Raw genomic sequence first — 20,353 nt, 5'->3', positions numbered from 1 at the left:
GTAATATGTAAATAATATATGTCATTTAAGTGGAGGATATTTAATATATCAAATATCATTATAATGGAGAATGCTGTAAGTCCATGAAAGCTTTTCACAGAGAATTTGAGATTAAATCCATAAATTTTTGTAATCAAATAAAAACATTTTAATTACTAAAATGATCCTTTCTCATTTTCAGAGAAGGGGGCTATTTTAGTTGGATAACAAAAAGAAGGAAAGAAGGAAGACCTGTTAACTACACGCTATTTATTCACAGCTATTTGAAGACATTGTTTTTCCTAACAGTTTTCTGTATTGTAGTTGAATTTTTATAAGTGAATTTTGTTCTAAAACAAGTTTTCCTTAAGAAACTTAAAAAAAGCTTTTGAAACAATCTCTAATATATGTATACATATATGTAAATATTTTAGTTAAGCATATAAATATAGTATAGAATTACCCATTGAACATTTAGAAATCATGAGTTAATGTGATGTAAATTTACTGTTTAGATCAACAGAAATACATTGTTGCCTTCATAGAAGAAAACAACACTCTTTTCACTAAGCATTTTAAAACAAAAATCAATATCTAGCACATACATGTATGTTTCTGGGATGAAAAACCAGCTTATAATCTATCTTGAGTTTTTATAAGAGTTTATTTATCCTGAGATAACATTTGAAAGACTTTCCAGAAACAGGAAGACATAAGTTTCTGGTTCTAATTTAAATAGTCATATGATATGTGACCTTAATGTAGTAAGAGGTATTCCAGCCAGGGTAGTTTCTCCTATGGATCAAGTGTATTTTTGTTAAATTGTAAAAATTTAAAACAAATGTCTCCCAAGCTGAAAAAAAAACCTCAAGGGCATCATCAGTCATAGGTTTAAAACACATGCCCAAATAATTAACAGCTAAATCATAGCAGAAAAAAATAAGAGCTTTTCCTGAACAATTTGTGGCATTATTTAAAGTCTTCTCTTAGAAGGCAATTGTTCTAGAATGACTGATTTTCTCTGTGTACCTTTGCTCAATAAACATTAATGAGTCAATTATGTAAAAGTAGAAATAAAGCAACACAGAGGAGCATTGAACGCTTTGAATGGCAATGTTTTTTCTTTAAAAACTCTTTAGTAGATTTTTCAAAAGTTACAGGGAATTAAGTGACACAATAGAAAACATTCTGAAAAGTTTTTCTCTGCGTAGCTCTCTCTCTTACACCTAACATACATCCACATTCCTTTGATATATTTCAATAGTTTATTGTATACTCTGCCACCCCTTTCTGTATATTCATACAAATGTATACAGCCACTACATATCAGAGGCAATACTATTCCTGTACATTAGGACTTACATTTAAAAAATTATAAAATATAGGACATACTTTTTTGCATATCAGTAGAAAAAGGTCAATGCTTTTGAAAAGTAATTGAGAATATCCCACAGTAAGGTGTGCTGTAAGTTATTCAATCATTTGCTTACTGAGGACATTGGGGCTTTCCTGCACTTTAGGTGCCAGCAGAAATAGCGGTGCCGTAAACATCGCTGGACGACATCCTTAGGTGCCTTGGCTTCGCTCTCTTCAAGATAGATTTCTTCAAGTGGGATTGACGGATCAATAGCATGTGTTGTTTACATTTTGCTGAAGATGTCCAGTTACATTTCCACAGAAGGCTTAGCACCCGCTCTCAGAAACAGGTTAAGACTGTTTCCCCCTCTCACACTTCACCTGCACTGACTCTTAACACTTCATTTTGAGGGGTTTTACTAGTAAAAAAAAGTCAAAACAGGACCTTTTTGTAATAATCTGCATTGTTCCCCCTCGGGGTGAAGTTGAGCATCTTTTTCATATTGCTTCTCATTGGAATTTCCTCTTCTCTCAACGACTTATTCTACCCATTATCCGTTTTTCTTTTTGACTGCTGGTCTTCTTTTAACACTAATTTATGAGAACCCTTTTTATATCAAGGATATTAACCCTTTGTCTGTCCTGTGTGTGTGCGTTTTTACTTTTTAGATATACATTTTGCAATACAATCTATTTTAAAGAGATGAAGATAAATGTCTTTTTCTTTATGACGATGAGCCTTTCTATATTATTTCAAAAAACGTTCTTAACCAAAGATTATTCAAATATTTTCCTATAATGTAATGATATTTTTTGCTGCTGGCGTATTAGTGGTAGTAGAGGCCCAGTTAATTTTAGCGAGGGAAGTAGCCACCAATGCCTTTTAGTTACCCTCTCCTGGATTCATGAGGAGTGTGTGGAAACAGAGGCTGGCTGATGTTGGCAGAGAGAACCGGTTTGTGTGATCACAGAGCGGGCTTTGGAGGAGCAATCACGTGGGACACAAACGTCTTCCGCTCTGGCAGGTTCTTGAACTTCAACTTCAAGAAGTTCATCCACATCATTCTTAGACGGGCTTCTTTTTCACCAATCCTTTCATCAGACTCCTTCCTAGGTTCTCACCATTCACCACCTTCCGTTCATCAGTAGAGAAACTTCATGTCATGCCTCTTTTCAGGGGCGGACAAGAACGATGCTCGGCTTGCAATTTAGCACGCTGTTCGTCAGGGCAGCTCCTTTGCAGCTTTCCACTTGTGGTTGGTGCCAACAAATTGTACAGAGGAACGTGTGAACCGGGGCTGAATTTATTCCTCTGTCATTGTCAGCTGCTCTTCGGAAACTTCCCATGAAACAATAGATAAGGTTTGTGGGAGGGACTTCAGTGAAATTAGAGTAGGGCTGCTCATATTTTGAGAGAACTGTTTATGAGGGCTTTCAGGACCTGCTTAGATGCTATCCTGTTGATGCGAGTTCTATTCGATGAGAATGTTTCTGAGCAGGTGTAGCTAGAATCCTTTCTCTCTCACCCTCCCTTGTTCCTTCCTTCCATCCTTTCTTTTTCCTTCCCTCCATCTATTAGCAAATATTTACTAAGCAATGATTACGTGCCATGTATCAGTCCAGAATCTGGGGGAAGAGTGGTGCCTGTGCCTTCCTTCATGGTGGTAAGGTTCTGGTAGAGTAGAATAGCACTCGATTTATGATGGGCAGCTCAGTTTACATGGCCGCCTCCTGTTCCACAGCCAGGTATTCAGTCTCAGTCATGGCCTAGTTGAAAGGCAAGAGCTTTTGTAAAGAAAGGAATTATTTGCCGAAGAGGGCCTGGCAATGCTCCAGAATTTTTCAGGTCTCCATTTCGATTTTCTAATCGCTATTGCTCCACACAGGGATGGGATTGTACACACTTGTCCTATGCCCCTCTTAATCCCCAGGTCTATAGGGTAGAGAGGCAGAGCTATTTGCACCCCAACGAGGCCAAATGGGGAAACTTTGGTTGCTCTGAACCACGCTCAACATATGTCATCCTTTAGATCAACTGGTAAGTATGTCGGAAAGGCTAACTCACCTGGGGTGCATGTTTTCTCCTGAACTCAAAGAACCAACAAAATGTTTTTCATATCAGTAGGGGTGCACGGCACACCAAAATATTTCTTTACTTTGAGAGAGAGATCCTGTCTTGTCCCCAAATCACTGGAGTATTAGAAACTTTACTAAGTTGGTTGACCCTTAATCCCCACTCTTTGATCTATGTAATATATATGGTTTTCTTCAAGACTGGCTACATCGTGCCCTCTGTGTTCTATTAGCATCATTATTAATTTAATGGACAAGCATTATATCCTTGAGGGATCAGAAACTTTAATATCCCTGTGGGCTAAATTATGGAAAACATCAGAGAGTAGATATTATCCAGGAGGAAGCTATACTTTGATCTTTTTCAGGTAAAAACAAATTGTTTCCATTGATTTACATTTATAGGAATAAAGGAAAAACTTTTACCAAACAGCTGCCTATTAATTTTCAGAGGCTATATTTTTATTTGTCCAAGCAAAAAATTATATCTAGAATAGCAGCTAAAATAGGTTAAATATACAACACTCATTTATTATTTTCCAAGGCTCGCCTGTTATCTGCAGATAAGTGATTTAAATAGGAATATAAAAAAAGTCACCACCTTCGCATCTTCTAAGTCTTTGATAGAGGCACTAATTTCTGTAGTTTCACAGTAATTCAGAATTACTTTGATATATAATTTTGGTTCAGAGATGGAGTTGTAGTGGTTTCCATTTGGTATCTTATTGCAGTAGACATTACCTTATGTGTCAGGAAACCCATGTGGGAGATCAGCCAATTCTCAGTATTTTTATTTCTGCCCAAAGAAGAAAGGAGCCTGTGTTCTATAGTATAAGGAACATCTATCTCAACTGTGACATAAGTGATAAATATATTTCTATTGTTTTGTAGCTACTATGTATTTTTGAGTATATTTGTTCCCGTAGTCTTTTAAACACAGTGTGGATTCAGGATTTTACTACACCGTTCGTGAGCATACTCAAATCAAAATTCATTTATGACTTTCAGAAGCCCCACTCTAACCTGCATCTTGCAATGGATGTTGGGTCCTCAACTCCATTCCTCAGAGTTAGTGTCCAACAGTAAGACTCGAAAGATCTGGGCAAATTCTATTCCCCAAAGCAAAACAATCTTAGTAAATAATTATAGGTCCTTTTCTGGCAGAAAAGAAGATTGGCGGGTAGCCGACGTTATCAGGGCTTCTCAGGGGTATCCAGGCTTTTCTTCCTTCAAGGGACTGGGGACTATGTAATGAGCCAGGTCAAGGAATTTGATAAGTAGCATCTGGGGGGATAGATTATGGTAACTCTTCCTTAGCTGGGGAATCCTGGCTACCTATACTCATAATACCTAAAAGTGAAGCATCAGGGAACGTTGCATTTTATCTCAAGTCTTTCCTTAAATAGGTTTTATTGAGATGTAATTCACATACAATAGATTGCATCATTGTTAGGTATGCAATTTGAATGAGTTTGGGAAAATACAGTTAGGTAACCAGTATCAAATCATGATATAGAACATTTTCATCACCTGAGAAGGCTCTTTCATACCCCTTTGCCTTCTGTGCCCACAGGCCAGCTCCTGGCACTGATCTTTCCATCACTTTGATTTTGCCTTTTCTAGAATTCTATATAAATAGAAGCATTATTTACTCAGAATAATGCTTTTGAGGTTCATCCATATTGTTGCATGTATCAGTAGTTTGTTTCCTTGTATTGTTGAGTGAAATTCCACTACAAAGATATAGTGAGATTTGTTTACCCATTCACCAGTTGATGAACATTTGAGTTGTTTCCAGTTTGGGGCTATTACTAATGAAGGTGATATGAAAATTCCAGCAGTACTTTGTACATACATGTTTCCATTTCTCTTGGAAAATATCTAGAAAATGGGTTGCTGGGTTGTACGATTAAGAAACATAAGAAGTTGTCATCCCCTCCCCCCAAAGTTGCTGTATTTTGCATTCGCATTGGCAATGTATGAGAGTTCCAGTTGTTCCACATCCTAGCAAACATTTGGTATTGCAGATATTTTAAATTTTCTCCATTCTTTTAAAATATGTTTTTACTGATTTTAGAGAGACAGAAAGGGAGAGGGATAGAGAAGTAGAAACATCAATGAGAGAGAAACACCCATGGGCTGCCTCCTGCATGCCCCCTACTGGGGATTGAGCCCACAACCTGGGCATGTGCCCTGACTCAGAATGTAACTGGGGACCTCTTGGTTCATGGGTCGATGCTCAACCACTGAGCCACACTAGCCAGGCAAAATTTTCTCCATTCTAATGGGTGTGTGGCATTATCTGCCTGTGTTTTTAATTTGCAGTTAATGTTTATTTAGTTACTAATGATGTTGGCTATTCATATATAAAAATATAAATCTTTATCTTATCTCACCTCATCTACCAGAATTAGGCCAAAATGGATCAGAGACCTAAGTGGAAGACAAAAACTCTTAAAACTTTTAGAAAAGCATTTGATCTTGGGTTATGCAAAAATTTCTTAGATAGCAAACCAAAAGGACAAACCATACAGGACAAATTAATACATTAGACTTTAAATTAATAAATTAGACAAAATTAAAAATGTTTGCTCTTCAAAGGACATTGTTTAATAAACAAAAAGGCAAGCCACAGACTAGGAGAAACTCTAGTTATATATATATATATATATATATATATATATATAATCTGTTAAAGGATTCTCTCTTCTGGTTTGTATATATTTTGATAAGAAATTTGCTGTTATTATTATCTTTGTTTCTCTACATAATGCATCTTTTTTTCCTCTGCCTGCTTTTAACATTTTCCATTTCTCTTTGGTTTTTAGGCATTTAATTAAGATATACATTGGCAACATTTTCATTAGGTATGCTCTGCTTGCATATACTACATATATATCCCATGTTCAAAGGCTGTTAAATTGCGTTGTTTACCCATATCTTCAGAAAAAAATCACTTCTACTGTTGTGGTAAACAACCTGCTTCCCTATTTATAATGGCCTGGCCCTCTAGCAACTTCAGCGTGAAATTATAGCTAATTTGCCTACAAACATCAGGTGGTCATAATAATCTGGCCACTCAGTGTATATGTTGTACAGTAGCTTTTATCAAATTTGGACAATGTTCAGCCATATTTCTTCAAATGGTCTCCCTTCCTCTTCCATTTCATCTCTCCTCTAGGACTCCATTTACTCATATGTTGGATCATTCATTATTATCCCACAACTCACCAACATTCAAGTAATTTCTTGTTTGCATTTTTTTCTCTCTTTCTCTGTACTTTATTTGACATAGTTTCTGTTGCTGTGTCTTCAAGTTCATTCATCTTTTTTTTCCTGAAGTGTCTAATCTGGTTTCAATCCCACCTGGTGTGTATTTCATTTGAAATATTGTGCTTTTTATGTCTAGAATCTCCAATTGGGCCCTTTTTAAATCTCTCCTCATCAGGTTCATCATTTCCTCCATGTTCTTGTAAAGCAGCATATTTGCAATAGCTGTTTTAGTGGTTTTGTTGGCTCATTCTGTTACTTCTGTCATGTCTGGATCTATTTTCACTAATTGACTTTTCCCTTTTTGTTAAGAGTAATATTTTTCTGCTTTGTGCATGCCTGGGATTTTTTAAAAATATATGTTATTGATTTTTTTACAGAGAGGAAGGGAGAGGTATAGAGAGTTAGAAACATCGATGTGAGAGAAACATCCATCAGCTGCCTCCTGCACACCTCCCACTGGGGATGTGCCCACAACCAAGGTACATGCCCTTGACCAGAATCGAACCTGGGACCTTTTAGTCCAAAGGCCGACACTCTATCCACTGAGCCAAACCAGTTAGGGCATATGCCTGGGATTTTTTATCGGATGCCAGATAATGAGAATTTTACATCCTTGCTGCCTATTATTATTATTCCTTTAAATACAATGGGTTTTGTTCTGATAGGCAATTAAGTTACTTGGAATCAAATGAATCATTTTATGGCTTGCTTTTAAGCTTTGTTGGAATGAGTTCAAATCAGTTTTAATTATAGGTCTAATTTAGCCCCACCAAGCAGATAATTTTCTAAGAGTACTATCAAATGCAACTTGCACTGTGAGGTCCTTCCATTGTACCTGGGGTATTGGTTGGCCTAATGCTTTCTGCCTCTGCGCCCCCCGCCCTCCCCCCCCCCCCCCCCCCCAGACTGTAGGTAGCTTTTTTTCCTCATGCTGCACCAATCAGGACACAGACAATTACTTCAGAGTTCTCTCTCTCTCTCTCTCTCTCTCTCTCTCTCTCTCTGTCTCTCTTTCTCTTTTGTAGTTTTAAGAGTGTGTCCACAAATTCTTTGAATATTCCTCCCATCAAATGGTGGAAGCTTATTGTCCCCTTCTGAGTGTGAATTGGACTGAGTAACCCATGTTTGACAAATAGATTATGACAGCAGTGATGAGATATCACTTTTGTGGTTTTTATGAAAATATCGTGTCTTCCTTCTTGGGTGTACTCTCTTGCTCCCTCTTGGATAGCTGCTCCAAAGGAAGCCAGAACCTTCAGGCCCAGTCAAATTGTCAGTGATTGTAAACTGTGGATCTGGCCAACAGCTTGGTTGAAGCCTTATGAGAAATCTGGAGTCTGAATTACTCAGATACACCCTTCCTGGATTCTTACCACTAATAGACTGTCAGATAATGCATGTTTATTGTTTTAAGACACTAACTTTTGAGGTAATTTGTTATTAGCAGTAGCTAACTAATACATATTTTGGTACCTTGAAGTAAGTATTGCTGTACCAACAACTTCAATTGTGAGCGTGGTTTGGAGCTGGTCAGTGAGCATTGAGGAGAGTATTAGTGAAAGCCTAAAGTACTTTGAAAAAGCTTATTTTAGGTTTATTTGAAAAACTTTGTACTAAAAAATTTACAGATATTTCCTATTAATCCATCCAATTTCCATTAATGATAATATCTTATATAACCATAGTATATTATCAAAACCAGGAAATTGACATTGGTACAATATTATTAAGTAAACTATAGACTTTAATTGGATTTTACCAGTTGTATATATGTTTGTAGTTCTGTGAAATATTATCATGTATAGATTTGTGTAATCACACTATGATTAAGAGAGAACTGCTTCATTATAGCAATAAAACTCCCTTTTCCATTTATTGATAGATACCAATCAATACTCCTCCAAAACTTAATCCCTAGAAGCCACTGATACGTTTTCCATCACTATAATTTTACTAGGGACCCAGTGCACGAATTTGTGCACCTTGAAAGGAACTGTAGGCCGCAAGGCTGTGGTGGGCATAGGGGTGGGTCTCAGCCCATCCTTTGTGCCCCTACCCAGCCCCTCCTGCCCCTGGTCCCCTGTCTGCCAGCAGCCCCACTCCATCTGCTACCACTCCCATGCGCTGACAGCACCAGCCCCGCTCGCACCCACTGATGGCGTGGAACACTTGGGGCTGGTGCCAGCAGCAGGTGCAAGTGGGGCTGGCACTGGCAGTGGGTGTGAGCGGTGGCTCTGGCGGTGGCAGTGAGTGTGAGAGGGGCCATCACCAGCAGTGGGAGCGAGCAGCGGCTGCTGGCCCCGATCATCCCTCAGGAGCAGGGGGAGGTGGAGAAGCCCTGAGGGGCAATCGGGGCCAGCAGCCACCGCTCGCACCCGTTGATAGCGCTGAGCAATTGGGGCCGGCACCAGGCTCTGGCAGTGGGTGCGAGCGGCAGCTTTGGCGCTGGCCGCGGGTGTGAGCAGGGCCAACGCTGGCAGCAGGTGCAAGTGCCAGGCAGGACTATGGCGCGCGGGAGCAAAGAACTTTTAGTAACCACCAGAGGCTTGCCTGGATGACAGTGACCAGTGCCCCGCCTTGGCCTGGCACCCCCACTCACCTACTCCACCATCTCGCCGTGGCTGACACTCGCCATGTTCCACGTGTGCCCTCTGGTAATCAGTGCACGTCAAAGCAACCGGTTGTTCAGCCGTTCGGTCTATTTGCATATTAGGGTTTTATATATATAGATAATTTCAAGAATGATATGTAAATGGAATCATGGAGCAATGTAATGTTTTTAGATTGACTTTTCATTTAGCACAATGCCTTTGTGATCCATTCAATAGTACATTTTTAAAAAAAAATATTTTATTGATTTTTTACAGAGAGGAAGGGAGAAGGATAGAGAGCTAGAAACATCGATGAGAGAGAAACATCGATCAGCTGTGCCCGCAACCAAGATACATGCCTCCGACTGGAATCGAACCTGGGATCCTTCAGTCCGCAGGCTGATGCTCCATCCACTGAGCCAAACCAGTCAGGGCAATTCAATAGTACATTTAACACTTGGAGTGGGGGAAACGAGTTAAGTCGGCTCGCGTGAATTGCGCGTACTCCGCGGGAGCCGTCTTAACTCGGTTCATATAGATTTGCGGTGGAGTGCGGGAAACGTGTAAACTCGGGCCGATTGTAACTGCGTATTACCAAATATTTGTTTGTTTGCCGTTCACAAAGATACCTACCTGCGTATGCGAACCGTTTCATACCCATTGGGGTAATAGGTATCATAAAAATCCCTGATTTTGCGCGGGAAACCTAAATAATTGCCCGCGCCATCTTATATTTTGGCGGGAAATTCACCCCACACCGGAGTGTTAATGTATGAGAGTTCCAGTTGATTCCAGGTCCTTGACAACACTTGAAATTGTCAGTATTTTGTATTTTAGCCATTCTTATAGGTATGTAATGGCATTCAATTATTTTAATTCATATTTATCTACAAATTAATGATGTTTAATATCTTTTCATATTCTTATTGTTTCTGAATATACTTGCTTTTCAAGTTTTTTGCTAATTTTCTAGTTGGATTTCTTATTCTCTTAGTCATAAGTTCAAATATTTTTAAAAAATTCTATATTTAAGTCTTTATCAAATACATTTTCAAGTATCTTCCTGCAGCCTGTGGCTCATTTACACATTGTTTTATTGGGATCTTTTTCAGAGAAAAAGTTTTTAATATTGATGAAGTCCAATCTATCATTTTACTTTTTTATGGATTAATAATAATGGTGACTATTATTATTTTACAGATTCTGACTTTGATGTCATGTCTAAGAACTCTTTGTTGAACCATAAGTCACAAAGAAAAAATATTTTGTTTCATATTTTTTTCTAGAAGGTTTATGTTTTATACTTTTACATTTTATATTTAGATCTATGATCCATTTTGAGTTAATTTTTGTATATGAGATTCAGGTTGAAGTTCTTTTTTTGGTCCAGTTATTCCAACCTCATTTATTGAAATACTATATTTTCTACATTGAATTGCTTTTGAACCTTTGTCAAAAAACAGTTGTGTACTTGTGTGAAACTATTTCTAGACTTTCTATTCTGTTTCACTGATCTATAGAATCCCATAATCTCTTGGTTAGTGTAGCTATAGAGTAACCTTCACATTACTGTTAGTCCTTGAACTTTATTCTTCTTTGTCAATTTTTAGTTCCTTTCTGTTTCTGTATATATTTAAAAATTAGTTTGTTGCCTTAACCAGTTTGGCTCAGTGGACAGGGTGTCGGCCCCCTGGACTGAAGGGTCCCAAGTTTGATTCTGATCAAGGGCATGTACCTTGGTTTCAGGCTCCATCCCCAATAGGGGGCATGCAGGAGGCAGCTGATTGATGTTTCTTATCTATGTTTCTAACTCTCTATCCCTTTCTCTTTCTTTCTGTAAAATCAATAAAATATATTTAAAAAACCAGTTTGTCTATATCTATAAAATAATTCTGCTGGGATCTTAATAGAAATTTATATAAACAAAAAGGTAATTTGGGCAGAATTGTCACTTTTAATAATTTTATTCTTCCAAACTATAAACCCACTATGTCTTTCTATTTATTTAGGTCTTTAATTATTATTAATGTTTTGTGATCTTCAGTAACTAGATCCTATACATGTTTGATAAGACTTATAATAGTTCACATAAATAGTTCATTGTTTTGAATTAATTTAAGTGGTATTGAATTTTAACTTTAGTTTCCAATTGTTCATTGCTAGTATATAGAAATATGGTTGATTTTTGGTGTTGACCTTGTGTCCTGTGATCTTGAGATCTAAGAATTTTTCTTACTCTAATAATTTTTAAAATCTTACTCCAAGGCTATGTTTAGAGAGAGGAATTGAAAGAGAGGTTAAGAGAGAGAGAGAAACTTTGATGTGAGAGAGAAACATTGATCAGTTGCCTCCCATACACACCTGAACTGGGGATTGAACTTGCAACCTAGGTATGTGCCCTAACCAGGAATGGAACCCACAACTTTTGGGGTATGGGATGATGCTTCAATCAACTGGACCACCTGGCCAGGGCATCTAAGAATTCTTTGGGGGCATTTATTTTGAGGATTTTCTACATAGACAGACATGTCGTTGGCAAATAGGGACAGTTTATTTTTTCTTTTCAATTTATATTACTTTTATTTGTTTTATTGCTTTATTGCACTAGGATTTTCAATACTATGTTGAATAGGAGTGGCAAGAGTGGAAGTCTATGCCTCAGTCCCAATTTTTAGAGGAATAGCTTCCAGTCCTTCACACTTAGCTATAGCTTAAAAAAATAGATTATTCTTCACCCTGTTGAACAGTTTCCTTTTTACTCGTATTGCAGTTTGCTGAAAGTTTAATCATGAATGGATGTTGAATTTTGTTTAATGCTTTTTTCTGCATCAACTGGTATACTCATTTTTTTTTCTTCAGCCTATTGTTATGAATTACATTGATTGAGTTTAGAATATTGAACTAGCCTTGCATTCCTTAAATAAATCTCACTGGTCACATTACATTATTCTTTTTATATATTGCTGGACTCGATTTACTATTATTTCGTTGATTTTGCATCTATATTCATGAGATACATTGGCCTGTATTTTCCCTTTTTGTTCTGGCTCTGTCTGGTTTTGGTGTGGGATTATTGCCGCCTCATAGAGTGAGACGTGAACTATGGCCTTCTACTTTCTGGAAAAGATTATATAGAATTGGTGTTACTTTGAAAACAAATGTTCAGTAGAATGAACCATTGAAACCATCTAGAAATAGATATTTCTTTTTTGAAAGTTTTTTTTTTTTAGCCACAAATTTAATTTCTTGGCTACCTTAGAAAAGTTTTTAGTGGAAGCCATATGATTTTTTTTTGGTAAGGCCATAGGTGAGGGTTTATAGGAAAGTTAGGTAAACATTATTAGAAACTAAAGGGAGGGGAATCCTTGTTATATAGTGGCAATAAGTTCACTAACACTGTTGCCTGCAGTAGAAAATGGACCTAGTGAACTTGTTCATCAAGTTCAGGACGTTTCCAAAAATTTTTGTAGGTCCCACCTGGTTTCTTCCTGCTTATAGAACATGTGAAAGGAGAGAAGATAAACTAAAGAAAGACTGTTAGTAAAAAGCAGCCAGGACTGGATGACTTCAAAATTGTTTAGCCTCTTTTTCTGGCAAATAATGTTAAATTAAGAACAAGCTGCATCATAGCAAAGATGAAATACAGGGCGCTTTCAGGAAAGCTTGGTCTAATGATGAAGCCAAAGATGTGACTGTAATATCCCTTGTTAAAAAATCATAAAGATCACATGTGGTCATTCAGAGTCTCTTTCAGTCAGAATGAAGGCCCTCTAAACTGCAGCGGTTCTCAACCTGTGGGTCGCGAACAATGAAAATACATCCTGCATATCAAATATTTACGATTCATAACAGTAGCAAAATTACAGTTATGAAGTAGCAACAAAAATAATTTTATGGTTGGGGGTCACCACAACATGAGGAACTGTATTAAAGGGTCGCGGCGTTAGGAAGGTTGAGAACCACTGCGAGTCTAAAGTGTTTAAGTGTGTATCTCCTAGATCCTGTCAATCAAACATTAGGGCTTCTAAGAAGTATAAGAGCACTGCTTCTCAGCAGTCTCATCAAAAAGTCAAGATAGAGCAGTCTCATCTTCCAGAAATTTGAGGGTGTGGCTTTTGTCTAAACTCCATAAACTCACAAAGTTTGGAAAACAGCATTACATATCCAAAACCATTTCTGGACAGAAAGGGGCAGATACTCTATAAGATAATATGGTCAATGGACTTAGTTATTTGCTTCAGATGAATAGCCTTTTCAAGATTAGGTTAGAAGAAGACCATAGCTTATAGTTTGGGTGCACTCTATTGGATCACTTGTTTTGAGGGAACATGTAATGAGCAGCCCTATGGAGAGATCCATGTGACTGGTTCCATGTCTATCTCCAGTTAAGTCTTCAGAAACTATAGACCTGGCTAAGAGTTTGATTTTAATCTTATGAGAGAACCTGAGCCATAAATATCCAGCTTAGCTACTCCTAGATTCCTGATCCTCAGAAACCATTTGAGAAAATAAATGTTTTTTGTTTTTAACTACTAAGTTGGTTATGCAGCAAGGCATAAATACTACACTCTCTATGTAGGTCACTCATCTCTGGTACTTTGCCCTATAAATTCTAGTCATCTTGCTCTGTCTTCTCAAATCTGCTGGTCTTTGGGGCTCTGTTTAGGCTTTTGCTCCTTGTGCTGAAGACTGGACATTGCCTTCAGGTAGTAAGCTGGGGAAATTTTAGCGATAAACTATTTGCTTTCTTTCTCTAATAGATCATAGTCCTAGGCTGCCTGTTGTCCAATGTCTGAAAACCATTCTTTTTTAAAAAAATATTTTGTCTGTTTTTCTTATTGCTGAAGGTGAGAGTTAATCTGGTTCCTGCTACTCTGTTACTCTACCATGGCCAGAACTAGCGTAAGTCTTTTTTTTTTTTTTTAAATCCTCACCTGAGGATTGTTTACTTAGAGATGAAAGGAGAGATAGATAGATACAGAGATAGATAGATAGATCAATTGCCGGCCGCCCATGAGAGCCCTGATCTGGGACTCAAACCAACAACCCAGGCCTGTGCCCTGACCAGGAACCGAACCCACAACCTTTCGGTGTATAAGGGACTATGCTCCAACCAACTGAGCCACTGGCCAGGCCAGAACTAGCTTAAGTCTTGATGTCCATTTACATGTGAGTGCTATTGGGAGTTGGTATGCTCACATAACTCAGTGAAAGGGTTCTTTGTATTTCATAAGATTTTATGGTTTCTTGGATTGGAAAATTTTTAAGATTAGCTTTAGGTAGTGAGAGGCTTCAGGCCAATGAGTGAAGAGAATGAGTAAGGGCTGAAGGCATCAAAGCCAACTTTCTATATAGAAAAGCATGGGTTATAAAATGCAGCATGTGAGCACCTTGTGTATAAGAACAGTTGGTTCCACTTACTCTGATGCTTGGTCACTTACCTCCACTTCACAAAAGCATTGCTTGGTTGATGCTAGCTACCATCTGGTGACATATGTATTGACCTGTCTTAAGCAACATATTTTTCCCAGCTGTTCTTTTCTTCCCTCTAAGATTGGTATTGCACACATATGTCACAGTCCTGCCCTTTTCCCTCTATCTCACCATATGTAATTTACTCAATTCCAAATCAGGCTAGTTCTTTCTTTCACTTACATGCATATGTGAAACTTACTCAACTCCACTTTAACCAATGCTCTCGTTTGCACATCTACGTCTCTTCTAGTTAGAGCCCAGAAACTTCCTGCAAGTCATTGCTCTCCTAGGCTTGTTCTCCCTGTAAACCAGAAAAATCCTACTGGTAGTCGAAGATCACCAACTGAGCTAATGTTGTAATTGTGGGTTAAAATTGGAATTGAAATAAAATACTACACAGACAGCAATTTCTATCATCTTCTAAAGCATCTTAGAGAATTTCTACACCTATTTGGTGTAAATCGTTGAATTAGGCAGGGTGATAAAAAAATTAAAAGCAATCATTCCTACCTTCAAAATTGATGGTATAATAGGAGAAATATGCATATAAGTCACTGCAAACCAAATTATTTATACAAGCCTTTGAAAATATACCAGTAAATTAGAACAGTATTTCATGTGGGAGGAAGAGAAGAGCTTGCTGGGAATTAGGCAAACCTTTCTGGATTATGTTAGTAGTGGGGGAAACGGCAGAGATGGGAGCTCACACAGACAACCTGTGCTTTTGAGTTGTACATTTAATTTAATCATATAACTCATCGTGTTTTAAGGAACCACAAATGTATTCCAATAAATGCATACAATTTAATATGCATTCCTACAATTTTACTCTTATATTTTTGTTGTCATTGTTAAAATTATATGAGAGAAATTTAAGACATACCCTATGGAGGTGTTTCATTGAAACTAGCCTTCTGTCTTAATGACTTGCTGTATTTGTTAAAAATAAACTGTCTCTGATCTCTTGCCTAGTTTAAAATCTGTATAATTGAGTCCCATAAAAAGAATTGTGTAGGTTCCTAAGTAACTCAGATATTTCTTGAGTGTCAGGATACCCACACCCATCCATTTTAGATCTTTTGCAAGACAAGGTTTGGAGACAAAACACTCTTTACAAACACACCTAGAGGGTCTTTGTGTTTGTTTTAAGACTCCTGGACCACTCAAACAAAGTATTCTAGGACCCTGCTTATTCAAACAATGGCTTTCCTTTGAAATAAGATCGTCTGCCTCCCTGAAAGGCATAGTGGTCACCTTTGACACAAGGAACAGAAGGTAAAACAACAAAGGACATGAAAAACCAACCTCAGTGCTGGCATTTAAAAAAAACCTCACCGATTTGCATTAACTCTTATATGTAGGTGCCTGGCCTAATCCAGAGGGTGCAAATGGCAGGTTAGATCAATCACCCTTGAGTCTGACTTGAAAGGTTTGATGTGGACAAGAAAAGAGGTGTGGGAAGGGGGTAGGCACCATGAAGAGCTGCAACAAAGGAGGCAATATTTAAGGTTGAATTTCCCCCCAAAGACAGAAATAGCAAAAATATATTTAATGTACGTAAAAAAGGCAAAATAATCTCACTTGGCCTGAGACCTTTAGAATACAATATTCAACATTGGTCCTCTTAATCTTACCCTCCTTATGAGTGTGTGGTGTGTGTGTGTGTGTGAGAGAAAAAGAGAGAGAGAGAGAAAGAGAAAGAGAGAGAGAGAGAGAGAGAGAGAGAGAGAGAGAGAGAGAGAGAAATTGATAGCCCTGATTAATGGGAAGCCGGAAAGATAAGGTGGGATAAGGGGCTCTGAAATGTCAGGATGTCTGGATGTCTACTGTCCTGGGAATCTTTGAAGCACACTCCATGACGAATTACATTATCTCCAGACTTAGAAAATTCCTAGAGACAAAGATGGGAAGAAAAATCAAAGGTCTTTGGTAAATGGGGCCCAGCTTTGTGCTTAAGTTTGCATTAAGTTTTGCTTTGTGTGATGTGCGGTGGGGAATTCGACCAAAGGAGGAGCCTGAGTGAGGAGGTGGGGAGAGGGAGGTACTTCTACCTGCTCACACCTCCACTAGGGGTGGGTGAGTGGGTGCGGTGTTAAGGATGCAAATCGGGCGCCTCGAGTAGCCAATCAGGAGTCAGGTGAGGAAATTTGGGTCCCCACCCCATCCCAACTGGGCGTGTGAGCACGTGTGCGGTGTTCAGGGACCTTTGTCCGGCAAAGTCACACTTGGCGGGCAACCTTGGTCCCTTTTTCTTGTGGGATCTGTTTGAAACTTTTCTCCTCTAACATCCCACCTTGCATGTCGAGTCTCCTCCTCATCCTCCCACAAATTCTCTCCCGCGCCGCGGCGGGTGAGAGCCTGCAGGACTCCGGTCTCCAGGCGGATGAGGCGTGCGCGGATACGGGCACACCAGGTTGCTGGGACTGCGGCACCAACCCCTGGCAGTTCGGCGCGGGTGCAGGCGGCGAGCCTCGGCTCGGACACCACGGCTCTTCAGCCCGCGCAGGGCAGTCCTCCCTCCGTCTCCAGGCAGCCCTGACCGCCTGGCGCTCGCCGGTTCTCTGCTGATTGTGGGTCGGTCCTGTGGGGCTCCGGAAACTCCTGCAACATCCAGGACACGGAAAATAGACTCATCACCTAATTCGCCAGGGAGCCGGGGAGCTGCGGGCTGTGGCGCTGCCTGCCCCCCGCTCCTCCCTCCACCCCACCCCACCCCCGCCTGTGCTCGGGCAGCCTCTCGGAGTCACACAGCAAACCCCCCCCCCCCCCCCCCCCCCCCAGGCAGACAAAGGGCCTGGGCAAACTCGCCGCCCGGCCTTCTAGCGCTCCGGGGAGGCGGCGGCGCCCACGGTGGATCGCGCAGGGAGGCGCGCGCGGGGCAGAGAGCCGCGGCCGCTGGAGCGCGGGATGGGGAAGAGTCGCGAGATGCGCCTGGCTCGCCTCTGCTGCTGCTGCTGCCTCCTTTACCAGCTGGGGGTCTTGTCGAGCGGGATGGTTTCAGGTAAGACCTGGCGTGACCTGCGGAAGCCGCTTTCCAAGATCCCCGGCTGGGACCGACCGGAACGCGCGCGGGTCGGCGGGGCTGGTGCAGCCCGTGCGCGGGGAGCAGGGCTCAGTGGGCAGCTCGGGAAGGCGCGTGGGGGCGCGGAGGACGGGGACACGCTCCGCAGCCAGCACCGTTCTCCAGGCCTTTAAAAAACCGCCCGAGAGGGTTCGTCTTCCTCTAGGAGAGGAGTGGTGTTTGGAGAGGTGCGTTTACAGCACCTGGAGGGAAACTGGGACGTCCATCAATGGAGAGCTCTGCTCCGGCACGTACTTAAGACAATTGTTTAATGGTGTTGTGGTCTTCGCACCGTTCAGCAACCGAGGGCTGTCACCAGACTCGACTGCCCCATCCCCGCTCCCTTCCCCCCACCCTGTAATAGTACTTTTATTTTGAAAACGCGGGGATCTGTAATCTGATCGCCAGGCTCCAGGGCTTGCCGGAGTTCCAGGGGCTAGACGGGTGGTCTGCAGCGACGGGGAGCCGGGCACGCCGGTGCACTCTCAGCCCGCACTTCTGTCTGCCCCGCCCGCAGGGCTGCAGCTCGCCCCGGACCGCGAGGAGTGGGAAGTCGTGTTTCCTGCGCTCTGGCGGCGGGAGCCGGTGGACGCCGCGGGTGGCAGCGGGGGCAGCGCCGACCCGGGCTGGGTGCGCGGCGGCGTCGGCGGAGGCGCCCGGACGCAGGCGGCCGGCAGCTCCCGCGAGGTGCGCTCCGTGGCTCCGGCGCCTCCCGAGGAGCCGGCGGAGGGCCCGTCCGAGCCCGGGCCCCGGCCCTCGCCACCAACCGGGGGCGAGGAGGAAGAAGAGCTCGAGTCGCAGGAGCTGCCGCGGGGATCCGGAGGGGCTGCCGCCCTGTCCCCAGGCGCCCCGGCCTCGTGGCAGCCGCCGCCGCCCCCGCTGCCGCCCCCGTCCCCGCCCCCCAGCCCTGCAGGCCGACCCGGAAGGCGACGAGGTGCTGCTTCGGATCCCGGCCTTCTCCCGGGACCTCTACCTGTTGCTCCGGAGGGACGGCCGCTTCCTGGCGCCGCGCTTCGCGGTGGAGCAGTGGCCGAGCCCCGGCCCGGGTCCCACGCGGGCAGAAGCCGCCCCGCGCCCTCCCGCGCCGCCCGACGTCGCCTGTTTCTACACCGGGGCAGTGCTGCGGCACCCCGGCTCCCTGGCCTCGTTCAGCACCTGCGGCGGTGGCCTGGTAAGCCCGCTCCTTCCCGCTCCCTACCCCCCCCTGCCGCCCCCCCCCCCCCCTTCTCACACCAGCTGATTCACGAGCACCTCGCCCCTGCCCAGAGCTGCCCTGCAGTCCACACCGCTCACCTCCTGGCGAGCATCGCCTGGGCAGCCAGCGGACCTGAAGGCGCATGGGGATGGGGTGGATTCGTAGCCTTCTCCTTCCAGACGATTCCCACTGCTATAGGAAACGGCCTCCTTACAACTCTTTCCCTGATTTTACTCTTTTCTGGTCTCCAAAACAAGCCCACCACGTGGTGTCTTTCAGGAGATTGGAAGACAACCAATCTGCTCACTGCCCCCCCCCCCCCCACCCCAGTTCCTCTTCTATTACCTTGTAGTATTTTTCATGCCCTACTGCGAAGTTGTCAGAACAGCTCTCTGAATTACATTCTGACAACTGTCTGTAATTTATGCACATCCTCAACCAGATTGGACCGCTGTTCACGGTTCCCGTGAAGGACAGGAGTTGAGCGGGACCAACCTGAAAGACCGGGAGCTGTTGACTAGCGGATGACCTTATAATCTAGTCAGTTTCAAGGGTTATGGTTCTATGACTTAACATGATCTTTCCTTAGGTTAATATTTTATCTGGCAGTCGTTCCTTTTCTTCTTTCCACTCCACGGGGAAAGGAGCAAGTGTGAGAGCCTTGCTAAGAGGCCTGGTGGAACTGGAGCGTGAAAGCCATTTGCTCTCTGTCTGAAAAATAGAGATCATCATTCATTACTCGGCCCCCCGCCCCCTCCGCCCCCCCCCTCCCCCCCTCCCCCCCCCCCCCCCCCCCCCCCCCCCCCCCCCCCCCCCCCGTCTTGACGAAGGGTTTGGGATAATTGTTACCGCCTGTAAGTTGGCCTTCGCTTTGTGGTAAAGTATACATGAAGTTACCATTGTAACCATTTTTAGGTGTCCGCTTCAGTGGCGTTTAGTACACTCACATTGTTGTACAGCCTTCATGACCATGGCCTTTATTGTGGGTTTAAAGCAAAACCCACAATATATTGAAAATGCACAAGTGATTTGTGGCTTCATTTTGTTGTTCCCAGTGAGCCATTGATGAAACCCACAAGGACTCGTCTGAAAGCAACCTGTCTATTTGGAGAAAAATCTAACAGTAATTATTTAATCTTTTCCAAAGTACTTAATCTTTCTGGATCTCATTTTCCCTATTTATAGCAGGAAATATCAGCCCAATCAAAGCTACCCAAAGCCATGAAATGGAAAAAGACGGTTAAAAATTCAAACAGAATGAAACTGGATTTTAAAAAATATATATTTTTATTGATTTTTTTACAGAGAGGAAGGGAGAGGGATAGAGTTAGCAACCAAGGTATATGCCCT

At 42.1% G+C, this 20,353-nt stretch overlaps 1 protein-coding gene across 1 annotated transcript in view; it reads left to right on the top strand.

Moving 5' to 3' along the window:
- The first annotated feature begins 17,654 nt into the window (after nucleotides 1-17,654).
- Nucleotides 17,655-20,353, top strand: part of ADAMTS19 (ADAM metallopeptidase with thrombospondin type 1 motif 19) — a 203,295-nt gene continuing 200,596 nt past the window's right edge. The window contains 3 exon segments of the mRNA XM_070417180.1: nucleotides 17,655-17,748; nucleotides 18,326-18,705; nucleotides 18,707-18,979. Of these exon segments, the coding sequence (XP_070273281.1) occupies nucleotides 17,655-17,748; nucleotides 18,326-18,705; nucleotides 18,707-18,979 (747 nt within the window).

This window comes from Myotis yumanensis, unplaced genomic scaffold, assembly GCF_028538775.1.
Source record: "Myotis yumanensis isolate MYYU_CA2020_CCGP unplaced genomic scaffold, mMyoYum1.0.hap1 SCAF_5, whole genome shotgun sequence".
NCBI lineage: Eukaryota > Metazoa > Chordata > Mammalia > Chiroptera > Vespertilionidae > Myotis > Myotis yumanensis.
This window is presented reverse-complemented; position numbering and strand designations above follow the sequence as displayed.